General features: G+C 37.2%; 1 protein-coding gene across 1 annotated transcript in view; it reads left to right on the forward strand.

Annotated features, from left to right (window-relative positions):
• The first annotated feature begins 5,429 nt into the window (after positions 1 to 5,429).
• Positions 5,430 to 17,498, forward strand: part of cpxm2 (carboxypeptidase X (M14 family), member 2) — a 30,501-nt gene continuing 18,432 nt past the window's right edge. Inside the window, exons 1-4 of the mRNA XM_032574366.1 lie at positions 5,430 to 5,950; positions 8,688 to 8,789; positions 13,257 to 13,366; positions 16,421 to 16,560. Of these exons, the coding sequence (XP_032430257.1) occupies positions 5,671 to 5,950; positions 8,688 to 8,789; positions 13,257 to 13,366; positions 16,421 to 16,560 (632 nt within the window). The 5' untranslated portion in view covers positions 5,430 to 5,670. The remainder of the gene's footprint in view (positions 5,951 to 8,687; positions 8,790 to 13,256; positions 13,367 to 16,420; positions 16,561 to 17,498) is intronic.

The following is a 17,498-nucleotide window of genomic DNA, read 5'->3' on the forward strand; positions in this document are numbered from 1 at the left end:
AATGATGCATAACTCAATCTTATTTTATAGCTCCAAAAGAACATTGTTTCCGGATTGACTTATGGTTCCTTAGGATTCCAAGAGGGGGTATAGTATGTAGTCGTCAGGTTTACCAGTATATCTCAGTTGAAAGCAGCACCCTTTCAAGTTTTGGATGCAGTTTAAGATTATTGTTGGCTTAGGGGACTGTGATCCATAGCTTTAGTTACGCTCCATTGGTCCTACGCTGAAATATTATGTCCTATGATGGACTTCCAAAGCTATTTTCTTTACACTTTGCTTCCAAGTGGAAATAAAATATGTGAAAAGGCATGCAAAGTCCACATAAAAATAAAACTTTACTACTCCTTCAGAAACCTTTGAGAAATATTCATCAAGTTCACTTTACAAACTTGAAAGAAAGCCTGGATCCTTGCAAAACTTGTGGGTTCATTTTTTAGGTTCCTTCTGCCACATGTGCCTTTGGGCAAGTTTCTTATTGATCAGTGTATCAGTGTCATTCAAGTGTAAAGAGCTTTTAGTTTAGTTTGTCTACAAAACTGCTGCAAAATGTTATCTATTTTACCAACAACCCTCTGTTACATGAGAACCCCTTAAACTAATGACTAATTTATTTGTTGGCATATTATCATTATTTATGAACATGCAAAAAAAAACTTTTTTGCATGCGTCACCTGAATCAGGTGTTGCAGTACAGTGCCATCCCAGCAGAGAATGGTATAAAATTGCTATTCTATGGTATGAGTAAAATTATTCACAGTGTTAGAGTGATAACACACATTTTAAGCCAAAATGGAGAACATAATCAAATTACTTTGATTTAAAAAAGTAACATGGGTCACATCATGTATAACTCAAAATTAACTTGCAGGGAGCAAAGCAGTATGAACACAGCAGAGAACAGGAAGAAGAAAGAAAAGAGAGGACTATAGATTACATAGGGATGGTGTTTACTAAGGAACAGGTGAGGTTGATTACCTGTGGGAGAGCACGAACTGCGCTGGGAAATGACAAAACACCTGTGAACAAAAGAAGATGGTAACTAATATGTAAGCCAAACATGACTAAACTGATGAGACACATAAAAACAGAAAAAGGTGTTACAGGAAAAACAGCAAGTAAATAGACAACAAAATAAATCAGATGACCAAATTAAAATAGGAACAGGATAAGTTACAAAGTTAACAGAAACATCTGCTAAACTTAACAGTAGTTTTTAAGCACTCATTGAACAAAATATTTAGCCTTTTTGAAGTCCATGCTTTTTATGAAGTGACCCAAATTTAACAAATTGATGTTAGCTCTGTTAGTAAATAGTGAGGCTATCTGGTTTGCTAGCCTTCGCCTAGCTAAAAATGCATGCCACTTGTAGCTTGCTAACTGAAGTTTTAAAGCAATGTTACCTAAATAGAAGTGATGAGTGGTGCTCTGTCAGTTGTTACATCATATCTTTTTAGTTACTTGATAAGCATAGACATTTGTAAACAGCCATATTTGCCCCTGTAAGCAAAGCAAAGTAGCCTTGTTAGCCAGCTTACTTATAGAGTGCAACAACAGGTTTGAAAGGGAGTAATGCTGTGTTAAACCGAGTTCCATAGAGAAAACTTTGGTAACTGACATTTTCTGTGGCATCTTAAAAAGAATTTTAATCTGTGTATAACCAATCTGATGAACAATTTCTAAATCCAGATCTTTTTGAAATCTTTTTTGTGTCTTGATACCAAATAGTTGATGCATAATAAGAACAGCAAGAAAATACTTTCAAGATGTGTTGCTGAATTAAATGTATCACACACAAATTCAAAGTTTAAATACTTTTAAGAAGTAAAAGAGAGGAAAAAACATTTATCAGTAGACTTCATGGCAGATGAGAAGACAGACTCAAGGCAATAATATTTACAGCAGCCAGGAAAACATGGACTGAAAATGGAAATCCAAGAGGCTGTGCAACCTCCCCCCCCAAATAAAAACAACTGAGGAGGCTTTTATTCAATGAGGCTCAGAGACAAAACATAAATCAAGATGGATGGTAACTTTTAGAACAGAACGTACTAAGCGGACAACTTTCAACTTCTCTATTAACTTTCAGTGGCTCTGTTTGTAAAGTTGTTGACTTGGTTCAAAATCATGGAAAGATGATTTACTTAACTTTAATAAAACCACAGAGACAAAGACAAACAATCATGCACATTTTCTGCCCTACAATTGCACAGCTATACATCAATGGCTTGTGGATTTTTCTGCAAACTTGTATTTGCTGCCATGTGCCACATCATTTAGCATGTCAAATGGCTGAGTTGAAGCTGTGCAGAGAAGAAGGATTTTGTATGTCTCCCAGGCCTCTTCATGCTGTAAAGTCTTATAGTCCTCCTGGCAGCCTTTTTCTCATCCCTCCTTCCGTTCCCTCCCCACGTCAGACAGCTGAGGATGGGTGTAGCCTCAATGTGAAGTGGGCGAATGCTGAGCGCCTGCGTGGCTGGCAAAGCATTGTGCCAGCAGTACACAGAGGCTGGCAGCCTTGAGCTGTCCACCCACTCCTGATCCTGTTCCTCTGTAACTCGACTGCCGACTAAGCCCCCCTTTTTGCTTCTGTTCAGACGCGCTCTCAGTTTCAGGTATAAGTTGGGTTTCCATCCATCTTTCCAGGCCTTTCTGAGCATCTTTTCTTCAGTTATCATCTAAAGTGGTATTCATGCAACCAATTTGCTTAAGGGATTTTCATGTTTGCCTGGCAAAATTTCAAAAGCTTTAAATTAAGATCTTATATGCTTTTGCACAGTATTGTCAAAAAGCACACTAGAATAAGATGAATAACAAACATTGAGTTTAGTAATAAACAAGATTTGTTTCTTTATAATGTTACTAAATAAATAAAAGTCAATGAAATCTTGCTTTGGTCATGTGACAGCTTAAGGCTTGCTTTACGTGTTTTATTCCAATGAAAGCAAAGCTTCACCAGCTGTTCTATTGGAGTCAGACTGAGGTAGAGAATAATTAATTAGGAGGTAAAAGCTTCCTGAGCGATACACAATGCTGATGTAATGATCAGTGACACACGAGGCTGCGCGCCATCCCTGTGTAAAAACATGTCTGGCTCTGCAGACAGTTTGTTTGGGAAAATTTCAAGTGCTTGCTAATGTGCAAAGTGTTGCTCAGCCCTCAGATGTGTTGACTGAAACAGGCAAAGCACTGCAAAAAAAAGAGCAGCGTGCTCGAAAGCAACAAGTTCTTCATTAGTGTTTTTCAGAAGTTTAGTTGTTATATTGCAATGGATACCAATCCTGCCACTCCTCACTCTTTTCTTACCATGACAGATACTCCTAGCTCAGTGATTTTGTGTCCAGCTGTGTCTCTTTCCTAGACAGTCATTGATGGAGCGCTTGCTGCCATTAACTTTCTGTAATTCCTGACCTTTCCTATAAAATGTGCTGAGTGTTCATTGCTTCTATAATAGCGTCTTTATTTAGTGTGAGTGTGGGGGGGGGGGGGGGGGGCTGCGAGGGAGGGGTGTATGATGAACTACTATTGTCAACAACTGTGTGTACTCTATATTTATTCTTCTGCAAAGTATCCTTGGCTTAGTGCGTCTTAGTTTAACTGTGTCTCTTTCACAGACAGTCATTCATAGACGTATTGCTGGCTTTACTTTGTTTTTCTCTAGCGGGCAACACTGTCTCAGTGCTTAGTTGCTTTTCTCCTCATTGGAGTCCTTGATAGTGATATTTCTGTTATTAATTTTTTTTTACATTGTCATGACTCTTCCAAATATAGTAACTCAAGTCGCACTTAAGTTGCAAAAATTATAAAACTTCAGACTTAACTTAGATTTGTCCTCCAAATAGTTGAGACTTGACTTGAATTCTTTGTCTGTTGTCATGTTAATCTTAACATGTGTGAAGATTAAAAGGAAGCCTGTATGTATGTGAATGTGTTTATTTGCCAACAGAATTGATGGATTCTGTTGATTCACAATAATCTGTTTATCTGCAGCTTTGTGATAATGTCCAAATGAGTCTTTTTCCAGAGGAATGCTGTATTAAATGACATACAGTACAGACCAAAAGTTTGGACACACTTTTTAATTCAATGAGTTTCCTTTATTTTCATGACTATTGACATTGTAGATTCACACTGACGGCATCAAAACTATGAATAACACATGTGGAAATATGCACTAAACAAAAAAGTGTAAAACAACTGAAAATACCCCTTATATTCTAGTTTCTTCAAAGTAGCAACCTTTTGCTGTGATTACTACTTTGCACACACTCTGCATTTTCTTGATGAGCTTCAAGAGGTAGTCACCTGAAATGGTTTTCACTTCATAGGTGTGCCCTGTCAGGTTAATAAGTGGGATTTCTTGCCTTATAAATAGTCATGAAAATAAAGAAAACCCATTGAATTAGAAAGGTGTGTCCAAACTTTTGGTCTGTACTGTATATCATTTCAGAATAAAATAAATGCATACTTCATTAAGATCTCTTCTCAAAATTAAGCTAACTGTAACTTTACAAGAACACTTCTGACTGGAAAATAAAAGCTGTGGTTGTGTTTTTCTCCTGGATGGAGCCCTTGCTGCCATTAAGATTCCATATTCTTCTTGAGTTTCTTTCTCACAGAAAGTCACCCTGCCTCAGTGTTTGGATGTTTAGCTGCGTCTCTCTTTGGTCTCATTTACATTGTGAGCTCTCTGTTTTTCATTTCCATATAAATCAGCCCTGGCTTAGTAGTTCTGTGAGGACCTGTCTCCTTCCTGTTCTCTCCACTCCAGCAGGTCATGGCAGGTTGCCACTAATATGGTTGTGTCATAAGTTTCATCTGATGAAAAGGGAGTGGTTCCTGTCTGTAGTTGCTACTTGCTTGATCATGCTCAAGGATTCTTGCAAAGTGATGAAGTCGGATGGGCTTTGTAAATAAATACACTTTTACATTGTGGCGTAAAAATATAAACTGAAACTGCATCTTAATTTGGAGTGAACTGGATCTGAATAGAACTGTATGTTTGGAATATATTGGACTTAATGAAATTCAGTATATTTTGATATCAATTTGACCTGTTTGTCTTATAAGATGCCTTGTGGTGAATATGAGCTTTTGAATTGATACTAACCTCAAAGCATGACTTTTGATCTCTACTGTTTGTTAGAATAAAAACAAAGTGAGGTACTCAAAAGACTGAATTATTTGTCCTGGTGTAAAAAATAAGCTTTTCTTTTTGTTAAAGCAGCTCATGTGCAAAAAAAGCTGGGAGAAGAAGATAGTGTCATGTTTCTGTCCCCATTTCACTTTTACCCAGACTAATACAATTACATTACTAATGTTGTGTGTCTACAAGCTGGGTGGGTTTGAAATGGAGAAAAAAAAAAACAACGTTTCTGTGTGAATCACCTGTCTCACTGCCTCCTTCCTGCCTGCTCCCTCATCAGCTGCTGTCTTTGTCTCTCCCTCCCTCACTGTATTTTTCCCAGACTGAGGCGTCCATGGACCCTCTGGCTCCGCTGCCTTCATTACAGACTTGGAGCGCTCTGACAACTTTCTGAACTCTTTGCTTTGGAGGGGAGGGGTAGTGAAAGACGAGCACTTGATGGGACGCAGAACCGGCAGCACCAGGAGGCTCAGCTGGAGACTAGATCTTGACTTTCAAACGGAGATAATCCCCCTCCTCGGGCAATGACAGGGCAACTCCTCAGCCTTCTGACCCCTCTGGCTCTGCTGCTCTTTGTAGGGTTTGCAGACCTCAGCCTTGCCTCTGTTGAAGAGGATGAGGATAACTACATGCAGAAGATGCTCACAAGGGAACGGTACAATCAGGTTAGAATGCCGGAGAAGTCCATTTCCTCGACAGCCAACGCACAAGGAGAACCAAAACAGAAGCCAGCACGGAAAATGCCCAAGGGAGAGATGGGAAATGACAAGAAGACAGATAAAATCCCTGATCCTACAAAACCAGGTAAAAGCAGACAACTTCAAATAGTGCTACATGGAAAACTTAGGTTCTGGTGAAACTTTCTCATCAAACTTCTATGAGACAGTGTTGCCACTAGATGACAGTGGATTACCATTTCATATTGTCAATGGCCAGTGTTAAAATAGGCATACTAGTGTAACTACGTTGCATAAGTTAAATGTGCTTCCAACCAAATTCCTGTAAAAAAAAATGCAATGTTTTCTATTGGTAGTTGAAAAGCAAAAAGAACAAAATAAACAAATGAAAACTTAGATATATTCCTGTGAAATTAACTACAGATAATAAAGTCAGAGTGACATGTGAATTTACATTATCTTTAGAAATCAATGACCTCCTTTATGATCCTGTCACTCCAAATGTGTGTAGGTTCAAGTAATGTTTCTGTTTCCAGCAGGGTCATAAATTATATGCTAGGCAGAAGGTGCTGAAGCAGAAGTAATATTCACACAGCAGAAATGTGCTCCACAAATGTCAGCATAAGAAAAAAAATAACTGCCAGGTGATTGGCGGACAGTGAGGGGTGTGATGGTATCTGTTGTTTGCTAGCATATAGTGCTTGAATGAAGTCATGCTGACCTCATGTAGCAGGCATGTGACTTTACATGTTTCAGCAGGGAAACTGTCTGCAGGTGGGACTGTGGGTGGAGGATGAAAGCAAAACTTGCCTCTCCCCTCTTTTTTGACAAAACAATGTTTCCTTTGGTGTTATTACAACAAATAACTATAGTGTTGACATGCTACTCTATTAACTGTCAGCAACATAAAATAACCTCTATATGTGTAAGTTGGCTAATCTCAGAGGTTGTCAATAGTCCACTTGTTGGATTGATGTACCTTTCATCAATTAAAGATGAAGTGTTTTCATTACCTCTAAATTAAAAGCTCTGCATCAAATTAGATTAGACTAACATATTTTTAATGTTCAAACTGTTTTGTAAATATAATTCTAGTCTTTACTACTAGATTCACTTGAACAATGCAATGTCTACTATCTCAAACTAGTGAGTGTTTATTTGATCAGAAAATGAGCTCTTAAGTTGAACGTAATCTAGGAGTGAAATTTACTACTCCTGTGTCATTGGTAGGCATTGAAGTGCTTAAAGTAATGGCAGAACTTACAAAGTAACTTTGTAGATTATGTGATTTTGTTTCTGACGATTTTGGTTCAACTAGAACTTGATTTTCTGAGTTTAAAAATATGAGCATTTAAGCTACAGTCACTCCATCCTGCAGTGTTGCGTCATTGTTTTTGTTTATGGTTCCAATTGAGGAACTCAATACAAAGGCTTTCCATAGTTTCCAGATTTTTATGGGTACAACATTTTAAAAATCATGCATAGTTGTTATGCTTACTTTCATGTTTGGACTATCACACAAAATTTTGATAAAATGGAATACAGTTAGTGGTTTTAATGTGACAAAATCTATCAAAAGTGCAACAATGTTGGCATACGTTATGAATATTTCTGTGGACAAATGTAAATTTTCTGTCAATCTAAATGTATAAGATTTTGCATTATTTTATCACAATGGGCTCTGACGTCAAATCCGCATGAGCGAAATGGGGTTTTCTTGTTTCCGCTTTGAGTAACCATGACAGCAAGAAAAGACAAAGTCGTATTTCAGACGCAAATAAAGCAATACTGTGAACATTGTTGTCTTCCAAATATAATGGGCTTTTAAGTCTCCATGGATTTTCAAGCGAACCTGAATTAAGAAGACGGTGACTTGTAAATATTAGTCGCTACCAGTAATTCGCCGCACAGCAAAGTTTGCAGCCTTCACTTCACTCCGGATCAGCTTCTTCAGCCTAAAACTACAGGGGGGAGACAGATGGTAAATAAAGGAGCTGTCCCTGTGTTATTTCCATGGAATCACTTCTGTATTCAGCCTGAAAGAGCCAGTGTATGGAAACGAGTGACTGGACTACAGTCAGACAACCGAGCAACTGATCCGCCTGTACACACAGCTGTAAACACCATCCTATTTGAGTTCTTAACAAGAAGCATGCAAAAGTAATAAAACGAAATAATAGACCTTAAGAAACACGGCCATATTTTTCTAAAAGCAACAACTTCGAACCTGAACAGTCAGCTGAACTAAAACTCTACCCTACTGTTGGGGCTTGTTGTGTTCCCTCATGCTTCGGAAGCAAAAAGCCCGATCCGTAATCTCCCCCGTTACTTGGTCTCCGTTTGACACTAACGAAAATAAACACACATAATGTACTCAAAAATAAATGCAAAATAAGGTAAAAACATTGTCCATTAGAATAAGTTAAATGCACATTTTTATAAGAAAAACGTCCGAGAATACTGGCTACTAGCATAAGCTAAAGCTAATGTTAGCCACAAAGTTTAAAGAGAGTAAAACTCACCTTCGTATATGTAAATGTATAACGAGGCGTACATCTTAAAACCTTTCTCTAGCATACTTGTTGGGGTTTCAAATCGATCATTAATTGTTACCTTGGGCAAGCCCTGCAAGCACCTGGTGTAAAATGCCATTTTCAATAGACCGGAAACGACCGAGCTGCTTATCCCCGAACACGGAAGCTGACTTGTTTATCACATGCAATTCACATGGGGTGTCGAAGAAAAAGAGTCTCACACTTCTCACAAAATCCTAGAAGATGATTCATACAAGTTTGTGTGATATAATAAAAGATAGAAAAAGTTGGCAAGTGTACTATTTTAATTTTTTTGTGTCATTTTCTCAGTGAAAACACCCAACAGAAAGATAATGAAGAATAAGAAGAGCACCCTGAAAGAATCAAACATCATCTCAGAAGGAGTCGCAGAGTTCAACTCGATGACAGAGGGTGAGTGAAAAACCAGAGCTACTTGCTTGTTGAGGGAATTTATCGATCTCATAAAATATATCTTTCCTCCAAAGAGCCAGAAATCTATTTCCATCTCCACAGGAGCTTTTAGGATGGGATAACAGTACTTCTCTCAGAGATTACAAATATTTTGGAAAGCTGTAATGTTCTGGGAAAAACTACTTTTACTTTGAGGAAGGTTCTGGTTATATAAATGATGCTTTACAACATGAATTTCAACCACAGAGGCACTAATGTCCTCTTTGGCTGTAAGGTGTTGTATTTAGTTGCAATAAAATTGCAATAAATGGGTTGCAATAAATTTGCTACACTGAGACCAGATACCTCGGTAGCTTTTCTTGGATGTTAATTGAACTTTCTTTACTAAGAGTGAAAAGCACAGGTGCTAAATACTTATAGCTTTCCTAGTATGAGGATTAATAGGATTAAGGACTATGTAATAGGATTAATTCCTATCCTTTTATGAGGTTCATCATGTTAAATTCTAAATGCACCTTCCACTTTAACTACATTTAATATAATTACAAAGTGACTATGTTAAATATCACTTTGTAAATTATAACTAATTACATTTAACAAGTTATAGTTATATGTTACTACATTCAATATATAGTTACGTATTAAAAGTAAGTACACTTAATATGTAACTATTAAATGTTATATGTACGAGATGAACCTCCTAACAGGAGACAACTTGATGTTCTTATTCTGATGACAGGACATCTTGACTTGGCATCTGACTGTTTTGACTTATGCTTCCATTACAAGAATTAAGACCTTGCGAAAGAAAACTCACTGAACTTTTTAGTCTACATTCAAAATGCTACATATGGCTGAGGTGTGGTGGTGGTAGCATCATGCTGAACATATTCTCAGTTGATAGGGCTATGGGGTATTCTAAATAAAAGACAATCCTGGAGGAAAACCTTTTATTGGCTTGAAAAGATGTGGGACTGGAGTGAGGTTCACTTTCCAGCAAGTCAACAATCATGGAACCATTTAAACTAAATAATTAATTTCAATGGTTTAAGCTAAACAATTTAACATACTGGTTTAGTTTAATGCATTCAAGACATATACATGTGTTAAGATTACCTAGTCAAAGTTCAGAGCTAAATCCAGTTGAAAATATGAGGCAATACTTTAAAATATATGTTCACAGATAATATTCTTATCATCTTAATTAGATCTATGTTGCAAAGAATTATCAGAAATGACACACCACACTTTTCAGATTTTCATTTGTATAACATTTCAAAAACTGTGGATACTTTTTCTTCCATTTCCATTTCTAATCTTTGTGCTACATAAAATCCCTTAAAATATGTGAAATTTTTGGTTGTGGCAGAATAAAATGTGAAAACGTTTAAGGGGTGTGAATAGTCTTGCTTTCAGGATAGGAACATTGGTTCTATGACTCCAAGTAGCTTTCCAATTAGTTTCATATAATACATTTTGTGTATATGAAACTATATGAAAATATAATACATTTTGCATGTAAGGCTTTTTTCTGGTGTCTTCTACTGTTCTGAGAAATCCACAACTTTCAAATCTGTCAAGAACTCTTTGTTTAGAGGTAGCTTAAAGCTTCCACTTAATAAACAACATACAATACATAATCAATACACGCAAAGCATAAAAAAGCCTCCAGATGTTGAGAAAATAATTTGATCTCAATAGCCCGAATAACCTCTAAGTGGAGTGACATCCCAAGAGCCTTATAGGAAGAGATAAATGTCAGTTTTTCTAAAATATGATTCATATTACACGTTACTGTTGAAGCCAGATGCTTTATTCCTGTGTGGGTCTCCCTGAATTGTGCACAGATGTTGATAATGATTTAGGGCTTTGCAGCATAGCAGAAACACATCTGCTTTGTGTGAGTGTATCTGTAGAGCTACCCTTGTTGCTTTGGCCTTCCATCAGGGCTAAGGCTTTGTCAAACATGTTGATTGGCAATTCTATAGTGTTCATGGACAAAAATTAAAAAATTAGGTTGTATAAGTTTCCCTACTTATTCTTTTGGTTTATTAGTTAAACTTTACTCCAGTTTTAAACGAGGAACTAACCTTTCCCTAAATAATTGTGGTGTTTTTTTTTTTTTTTTTTTTTTCTTTTACATTACATGCTGTCTCTTCCTCATAGAATTTTCATAGCTTGTCCTTGCACAGCTGTTTCCTTTTTCTAATATAAATCATTCCAGTAGTTTATTCCAAACTTGAATGAATAAAATCTGTAAAAAAGCAAGTCCAAATCCTCCTCATGTCTTACCACAGGGAGTTCATTTGTGAAGGGAGTCCTGGCCGTGTGACAGCGACATGTGCGGCATGTGCTGCATGTACAAACAGACCAGCGTTGAATCGGAAATTCTTCCTCTGATGTTCCATTTCTGTGCTCTGGCTTGATCTAACGCAAAAGAGCTGCCGACCCGCAGAGATTTCACACGTCAGCTTTGATTTGCCCATTTGGCCCTATTGGTTAACATCCACTGTAGTGTAAAGAGATGAGAGATTCCTACACAAAGAGCTGCATTTAGTCAGCACCATCTCAGTTTCTGCAGTCACTTAAATGCTGGAGTTTGCTCAAACAAACTGCAACTCCCTCCGGCATGAAAGGAAAACCTTTTCAGGCATGGGCAATTTTAATTTCTTCAGAACATATGTTTTGCAGACGTTTTTCCATAATAAAGACTTGCCAGACAAATTTTGGAAACAAACTATATCGGTGTCTGCTACTCATTCATGCTGACCTTAGCTAGGATATCTTTAAAGATGGCTGCATGATGGAGTGTGATTGTATAGAGTTTTATTGCATTGTTGTAATGTAGCAGAGTTACATTACAACAATGTCCATCCTCTGATGATCTGGGCATGACTTGTCTACCTCTTTTCTGAGGTCCAGATATCTCTCTCCTTGGCAGCATTATGTAATTTTTGTGGAGGGTACCCCATGGCATTTTCAGGGCTGAGGGAAGTTATAGAGCCTTGCAAAAGTATTCATACTCCCATGAATTTATTTTAAGAATTGTCATTGACGACAGACATAAAGGATTTTTGGTAGATATTATGTGATATACCTACACAAAGTAAAGCAAAATTGTGAAGTTTGAGGATAATGACGCACAATTTCCAAACTTTTTACAAATAAAAATCTGAGAAGTGTGGCTTGAATTTGTATCCAGCCCACCTTTAAAGTAATTGCAGTTTTTGGGGGCATGTCTCTGCTAGTTTTGATTTGGTGTATAGCACACCAAATCTTTTCCTCTTACTTTCATAAATGGTAGCTAAAACACAGACTAGATAAAGAGCAATCGTGAACAGCAGTTTTTCCCAAGTGTTTGAAAGTCTTGGACTTTTACTGAGCTATTTTAACACATGAATGTATTTTGATCTAAACCACTGTTTCTCAGTTTGAGTCCTCAGGTATCACTTCCCTGCACGTTTTAGAAATTTCCATTCTGCCACACACCTGACTTGAATAAGTGGTGATTGATAGGCTTCTGCGGTTTTTGATAGTATGCGATCATTTGAATTTGGTGTTCTGGAATAGAGACGCATCTAAAATATGAGGTGGTCTCTGAGGACTCTGATTATGAATTAGCTCCATTGTCAATTGATTACACTGCACTTTAGGGTTCACAGAGTCACGGAGACTAATCATGTACATGTCGCACTTTTCAGATTTTCTTTAGGAAAAACATTTGTCATTATGTATCATTTTTCTTTCACTTTGTAATTATGCACAACTTTGTGTTGGTCTGTCTCAAAATTGTTTTAAAATGTATCAAAGTTTTTGCTTTTGCATGTTTCGACTCAACTCTGTTTTTCTTCTATGAGTGTTGCCTACATTACTGATTCTGTTTCAGCACAAACTAAAGCTCCAAAAGCAAATGCTCATAAAATGCTGATTTAGTCAGCTCAACAATTTAATTCAGGTTGTGGCTTGTTGAACTTTAATAAATGTGCAATCCAAAATTATTAGGTTCTCAAATATTCATAGTGTTAAATTGATAATCATCATGAATGCTTGATATGTTTTGGAGTATGCAAGAGTTTAATCATCAAATTACCACCACAAGCTTCACTTTTCTTTCTGCAGACCCCATTTTGTTGTGGTATAAGGTTGGATATTTTTGGCATCCGAAAAAGCACTGCAATGAGTGAATAATACTCTTCTATTGGCCTGAAACCTTCACTAAATTAGCATTAGAGGGAAGCCTCCTGATGACAGAGTGCTGAGTGCAGCTGCTTGCTGCTTTTCCCCCCACATCTCCAGCTCACAGTGCAAAAGAGTAAAATAGTCATTACTGCTGAAATAAGCTTTCATGGTTCCTGGTGACAGGGGCTGTCGTACACTCTATATGCAGATATGAAGTGTATAGAGTGATGCATATTATTACACATAGCATTAACATCACAGGCCAATTTGTCTTTTCTCTTTGCCTAGAATGCCCTCCCATAGGACTGGAGACTCTGAAGATTGATGACTTCCAGCTTCACGCTTCGTCTACGAAACGCTACGGTCTTGGTGCACACAGAGGTCGTCTTAACATTCAGGTAAAATGGGAATGTAAAGTGCTGCTATATCTTAGCCAAGCTTAATGGATATGTTGGGGCTTGCATGACAACCTAGGATGTCTCACATTTCCTTGATGTTTTTAACTTTCAGCAATTCAAAGGTAAACATGGCTGAGGAAAGGCTTCAGTTCAACGTCATGTTTAATCGTCTTGGAAAGACATATCTCATAAATGTCATCTCATTTCAGTTTGTAAAACTCTTGAAGGGGATAAATCATCATATTGCAACTGTTGAACTGTGTGAAGGCTTGTAGCTCACATTTGTTTTATTAAGTTACCTGCCCAAAATTGAGAAACAACTTGCAGAAACAACTTGTGAACACAAGGCATTGGAGAAGGCAGTCAAATGTTGCTTGAGTTACGACCCTCAAATCTGAGACACCAAAATCAGGCTTCAGTAAATGAAGTCTTTTGATATGTCTATATGATATGTCATCCAATAACAAAAGTAGTGACAGCAAAGTTCGCAGCTGGAATATGAGGTCAGAAAGACTTATCAGAGATTTATCCAATCAGGGACAGGTAGTCAGGAGAACTGTTGTCCGTGCAGAAATACTATCAAACTGGGACCTGGCAGAGAGATTTTAAAGGATTCTGTGATGATTCTAGTCTGTATGTAAATTTGCTTGATTAAGGTGCATGTGTGGTTTTATTGACGGGCCTATTTTTCGCCATTACACTCCCTGTTAGTGGCCTGTGCCTCTGTCTGCCGGTACAAAGATGGTTCTCGGTGTCGGGGCCCGAGCCCGAGTAAATGACGTCTCACTCCTCCTGGTGGCTGCTTTGTGGGACCTCTGCTGGGGATGGTGTACCCCTGGGCCTTTGTGTCCATGGCTGGATGTGCTGGATATATATATATAACAAAGTATTTCCTATTTAAAATACAGAATTCTAGAAGTCTGAATGGAAAAATAGAAAATCTTTTGAAAAAAGACATCTTGTTTTTTTTAATTGGGTCGAATCTTTGAGCATAAAGTTTATAACTTCTGCTATAAAAGCTAACAATAGATGATATTAATGCCCTCAAAATAATGCTGCATATCCCAAGACCTACCAAGGAGATGCTGTTTAAAGGAAGTCTTCTTGGTTCCCAAGTTGAACTGCTCCAAATCCAGCTCCACAAGTGATGAAATACACAAACACATGGTCTTAATTCAGAAAAACAATGGACTTGTTGTCTGTTGGATGTGAACATTTGTGTGCTGAAGTGAACAGTTTAAAGGAGGACAGAGATTGTGCCAGAAGAAACACATATTGAGCAGATGTTGAAAGGATTAGTTTGAGTTTGGCCAGTTTCCAGTCTGTTTGGTTTATTTGCACTTATGTAGCTACAACAGTTTGTTTGGATTCCAGACACCAACAGGGCGGTAATAAATATTTTCATATCAAGATATAACTAAGAAAAATAAAGTTTGGAAACTGTTAAAAAGCCTTTACAGAATGGATGAATAGAAGGGACGAATCCATCTTGATGTTGTGGTAATCCCAACAAACAGAATCCACAGCCAGAATATAAGAATGAAAACAAAGTCAAAAACAGAATAACCCCAGGCTTTCATCCATTGTGCCATGTGCTGCGTCCAATTTTAATCTGTGCTTTGTATTTCTTTCTTATCACATCTAAAGATGGATCTTTATGTATTACAACATAGTGTAATATTTCTGGTAATTTTTGTAGTTACCAAAAATTGAGTTTCCCAGAAAAATTATTACATAATTTCACAAAAGAAAACTCTTTTTTTTTTTTTTTTTCAAAACAAAACTTGGCTTTTCAATAGTGTAAAAGGGTCCACACAATCATGGTGAAAATGCCATATTGACATGTCCTCGACACCCTCCACAAAGTTATGATATAAGAAAAAGTAATTGAGAAAGACTCTAACTGTTCACAGAGTGTTGTATCAAGTGTGCTAATAAAATGTTTACAGGAAGGAATTAGTGTGACTGAAGATGAAAAGCAGGGAGATGATCCTGGAGCATCAGCCATATAAAATGCAAAGCTGATACACAATAGTGTGAAAGGGTATTATAACCAGATAAAATCAAGCTCTAAGAGTCCCTCAGTTACGTCAATCAATTTGGTCTTTCATGATGGTGATAGTGTCAAGAGTAACAGGAATTTACAATGAAGAATACAGAAATGGCTTTAGAAAGTAAAAAGGAGCATTTGGTTGTTTCTAAACATGAACCCAGAAAGTGTCTGTTGTGTCCTGAAGACAGTTGTCTACTGACCAGAGTTGAAGAGTTTTCATCCAGAAAAATTGGAAAAACTTCCAAAGTATAGAGTTTTATGACACTTGGCACTAATACCCACCATTTTGAAGGCTGCTATCATTGCCAAATGAGCATTAGTCCTAAATGAAAGCATTGACCATTGTGAAATAAGAGATTTTGATTTTACGTTCAGAAAGACTGGTTTTGCTTTGTCAGTGTTTGGAATCGATTTCATATACATGAGGAAAAAGTTGAATCCACTTAGAAATAAGTAGGAACCAGAGACAGTACAGACATTCTGTTCTGTTTCTGAACACTGAGTTCCTTTATATCAATACTAAAAACCAACCTATTTGCTTTTGAGCCATAATAAATGGAACACTGACCAACATATTTGATGTGTATTGAGGATTTTGACAATGGCTCTTGACAAAATGTGATTTATGTTATTAGTTTTCATAACTGTTGACTATATGATGCTTTTATGATGTTTTTTGTTTTTAATGTATCCACAACATAAAGCACTTCCAACTGCCTTGCTGGTGAAATGTGCTATATAAATAAACTTGATTGATTGGTTGTGGGAAACTCAATAAGACTGAATACTTTTTATATGCTACTCATTTTTTAAAATTCATAATCAAAATGTGTGCTCCTGTGAAGGAAAAGAATGTGCATAAAATTAGACAATCATGAGCTAGAATGACTTGGAGTTTTGCAAATATCGTAACTTCAGGTTGCACCATAGCTAAATGGTATATTTGATTTAACAGTGACATGTTGGTTGTTATGGCTTTTGTATGATTGTATGATCTGCAGGCTGGCCTTTATGAAGATGACCTGTATGATGGGGCCTGGTGTGCAGGGAGAGATGACCCACTTCAGTGGTTGGAAGTGGATGCTAGGAGACTGACAAAGTTCACGGGGGTCGTCACGCAGGGCAGGAGCTCCCTCTGGTCGTGAGTAGGCATGCAAAAAGATTTGCAAATTGTTGCACAGTCAGAATATGAACTTTGTTGTTACTGTTAGTGGTTAGATCATGATAGAAGCTTATTAATTATGAGCAAGGTGACGTTTATCTTTGTTAGGTTTATTTTAATAATCAGCACATGTAATGCAATGGATTTTAATGATTGTTTTTTATAAGTGACAATAAACAGTAAGACACAGAAACAGGCTAGAAAAATGCAATGTGAATAAAAATGTATGCTTATTGTCACAAAATTAGAGACAGTGCCTTTCAAAAGTATTCAAACCCCTTTAACATTTTCACATTTTGTCATACAATAATAATTTCAATGATTGTGTGATTCTGATTGTTTCTGATAGACCAACACAGTGTGATACATATTTGTTAAGTAGACATAAACTAAAACATGGTTTCCTACATTATTACAGACAAAGGATTATTCACTTGTTTATCCACCCCTCTAAGGCAAATCAAGCAAATGTCATCGCAATTACTGCTTGCCAATAACAAGTCTAACACAAACCCAAACACGGTGAGCCGCCAAATATCTAATTACATAGCATAATTTCCCAGTGACTGAGGCATGAACACCAGTGGTGGAGACAATTGGCAATTATTGCTGCAGAACTCTAAATGACTGTGTTTCCTTTTAAACCTAGTGGAAAAATTGACAGCATAAATAAATAAGGCAAAGGGTTTCAATCCTGCCCACATGGTGCGGAACCTTCGCTTGTGTGTGCCCTTTTCACAAGCCATTTCTGATCTTCTCGCTGTAGGATTAAGGAGTTACGGATTTGATTGATTTGGGTGCAGACTCGCTCTTTCATAAATCTCAAAAGGTCATTACATTATTAAAATAGTGCTGAAAAAAGAGGTTCTGAAGCATTCGGAGTTTCATGAGAGTTTAGAGGGACAATAGAAGTTTTT

This window comes from Xiphophorus hellerii, chromosome 10, assembly GCF_003331165.1.
Source record: "Xiphophorus hellerii strain 12219 chromosome 10, Xiphophorus_hellerii-4.1, whole genome shotgun sequence".
Classification (NCBI taxonomy): Eukaryota; Metazoa; Chordata; class Actinopteri; order Cyprinodontiformes; family Poeciliidae; genus Xiphophorus; species Xiphophorus hellerii.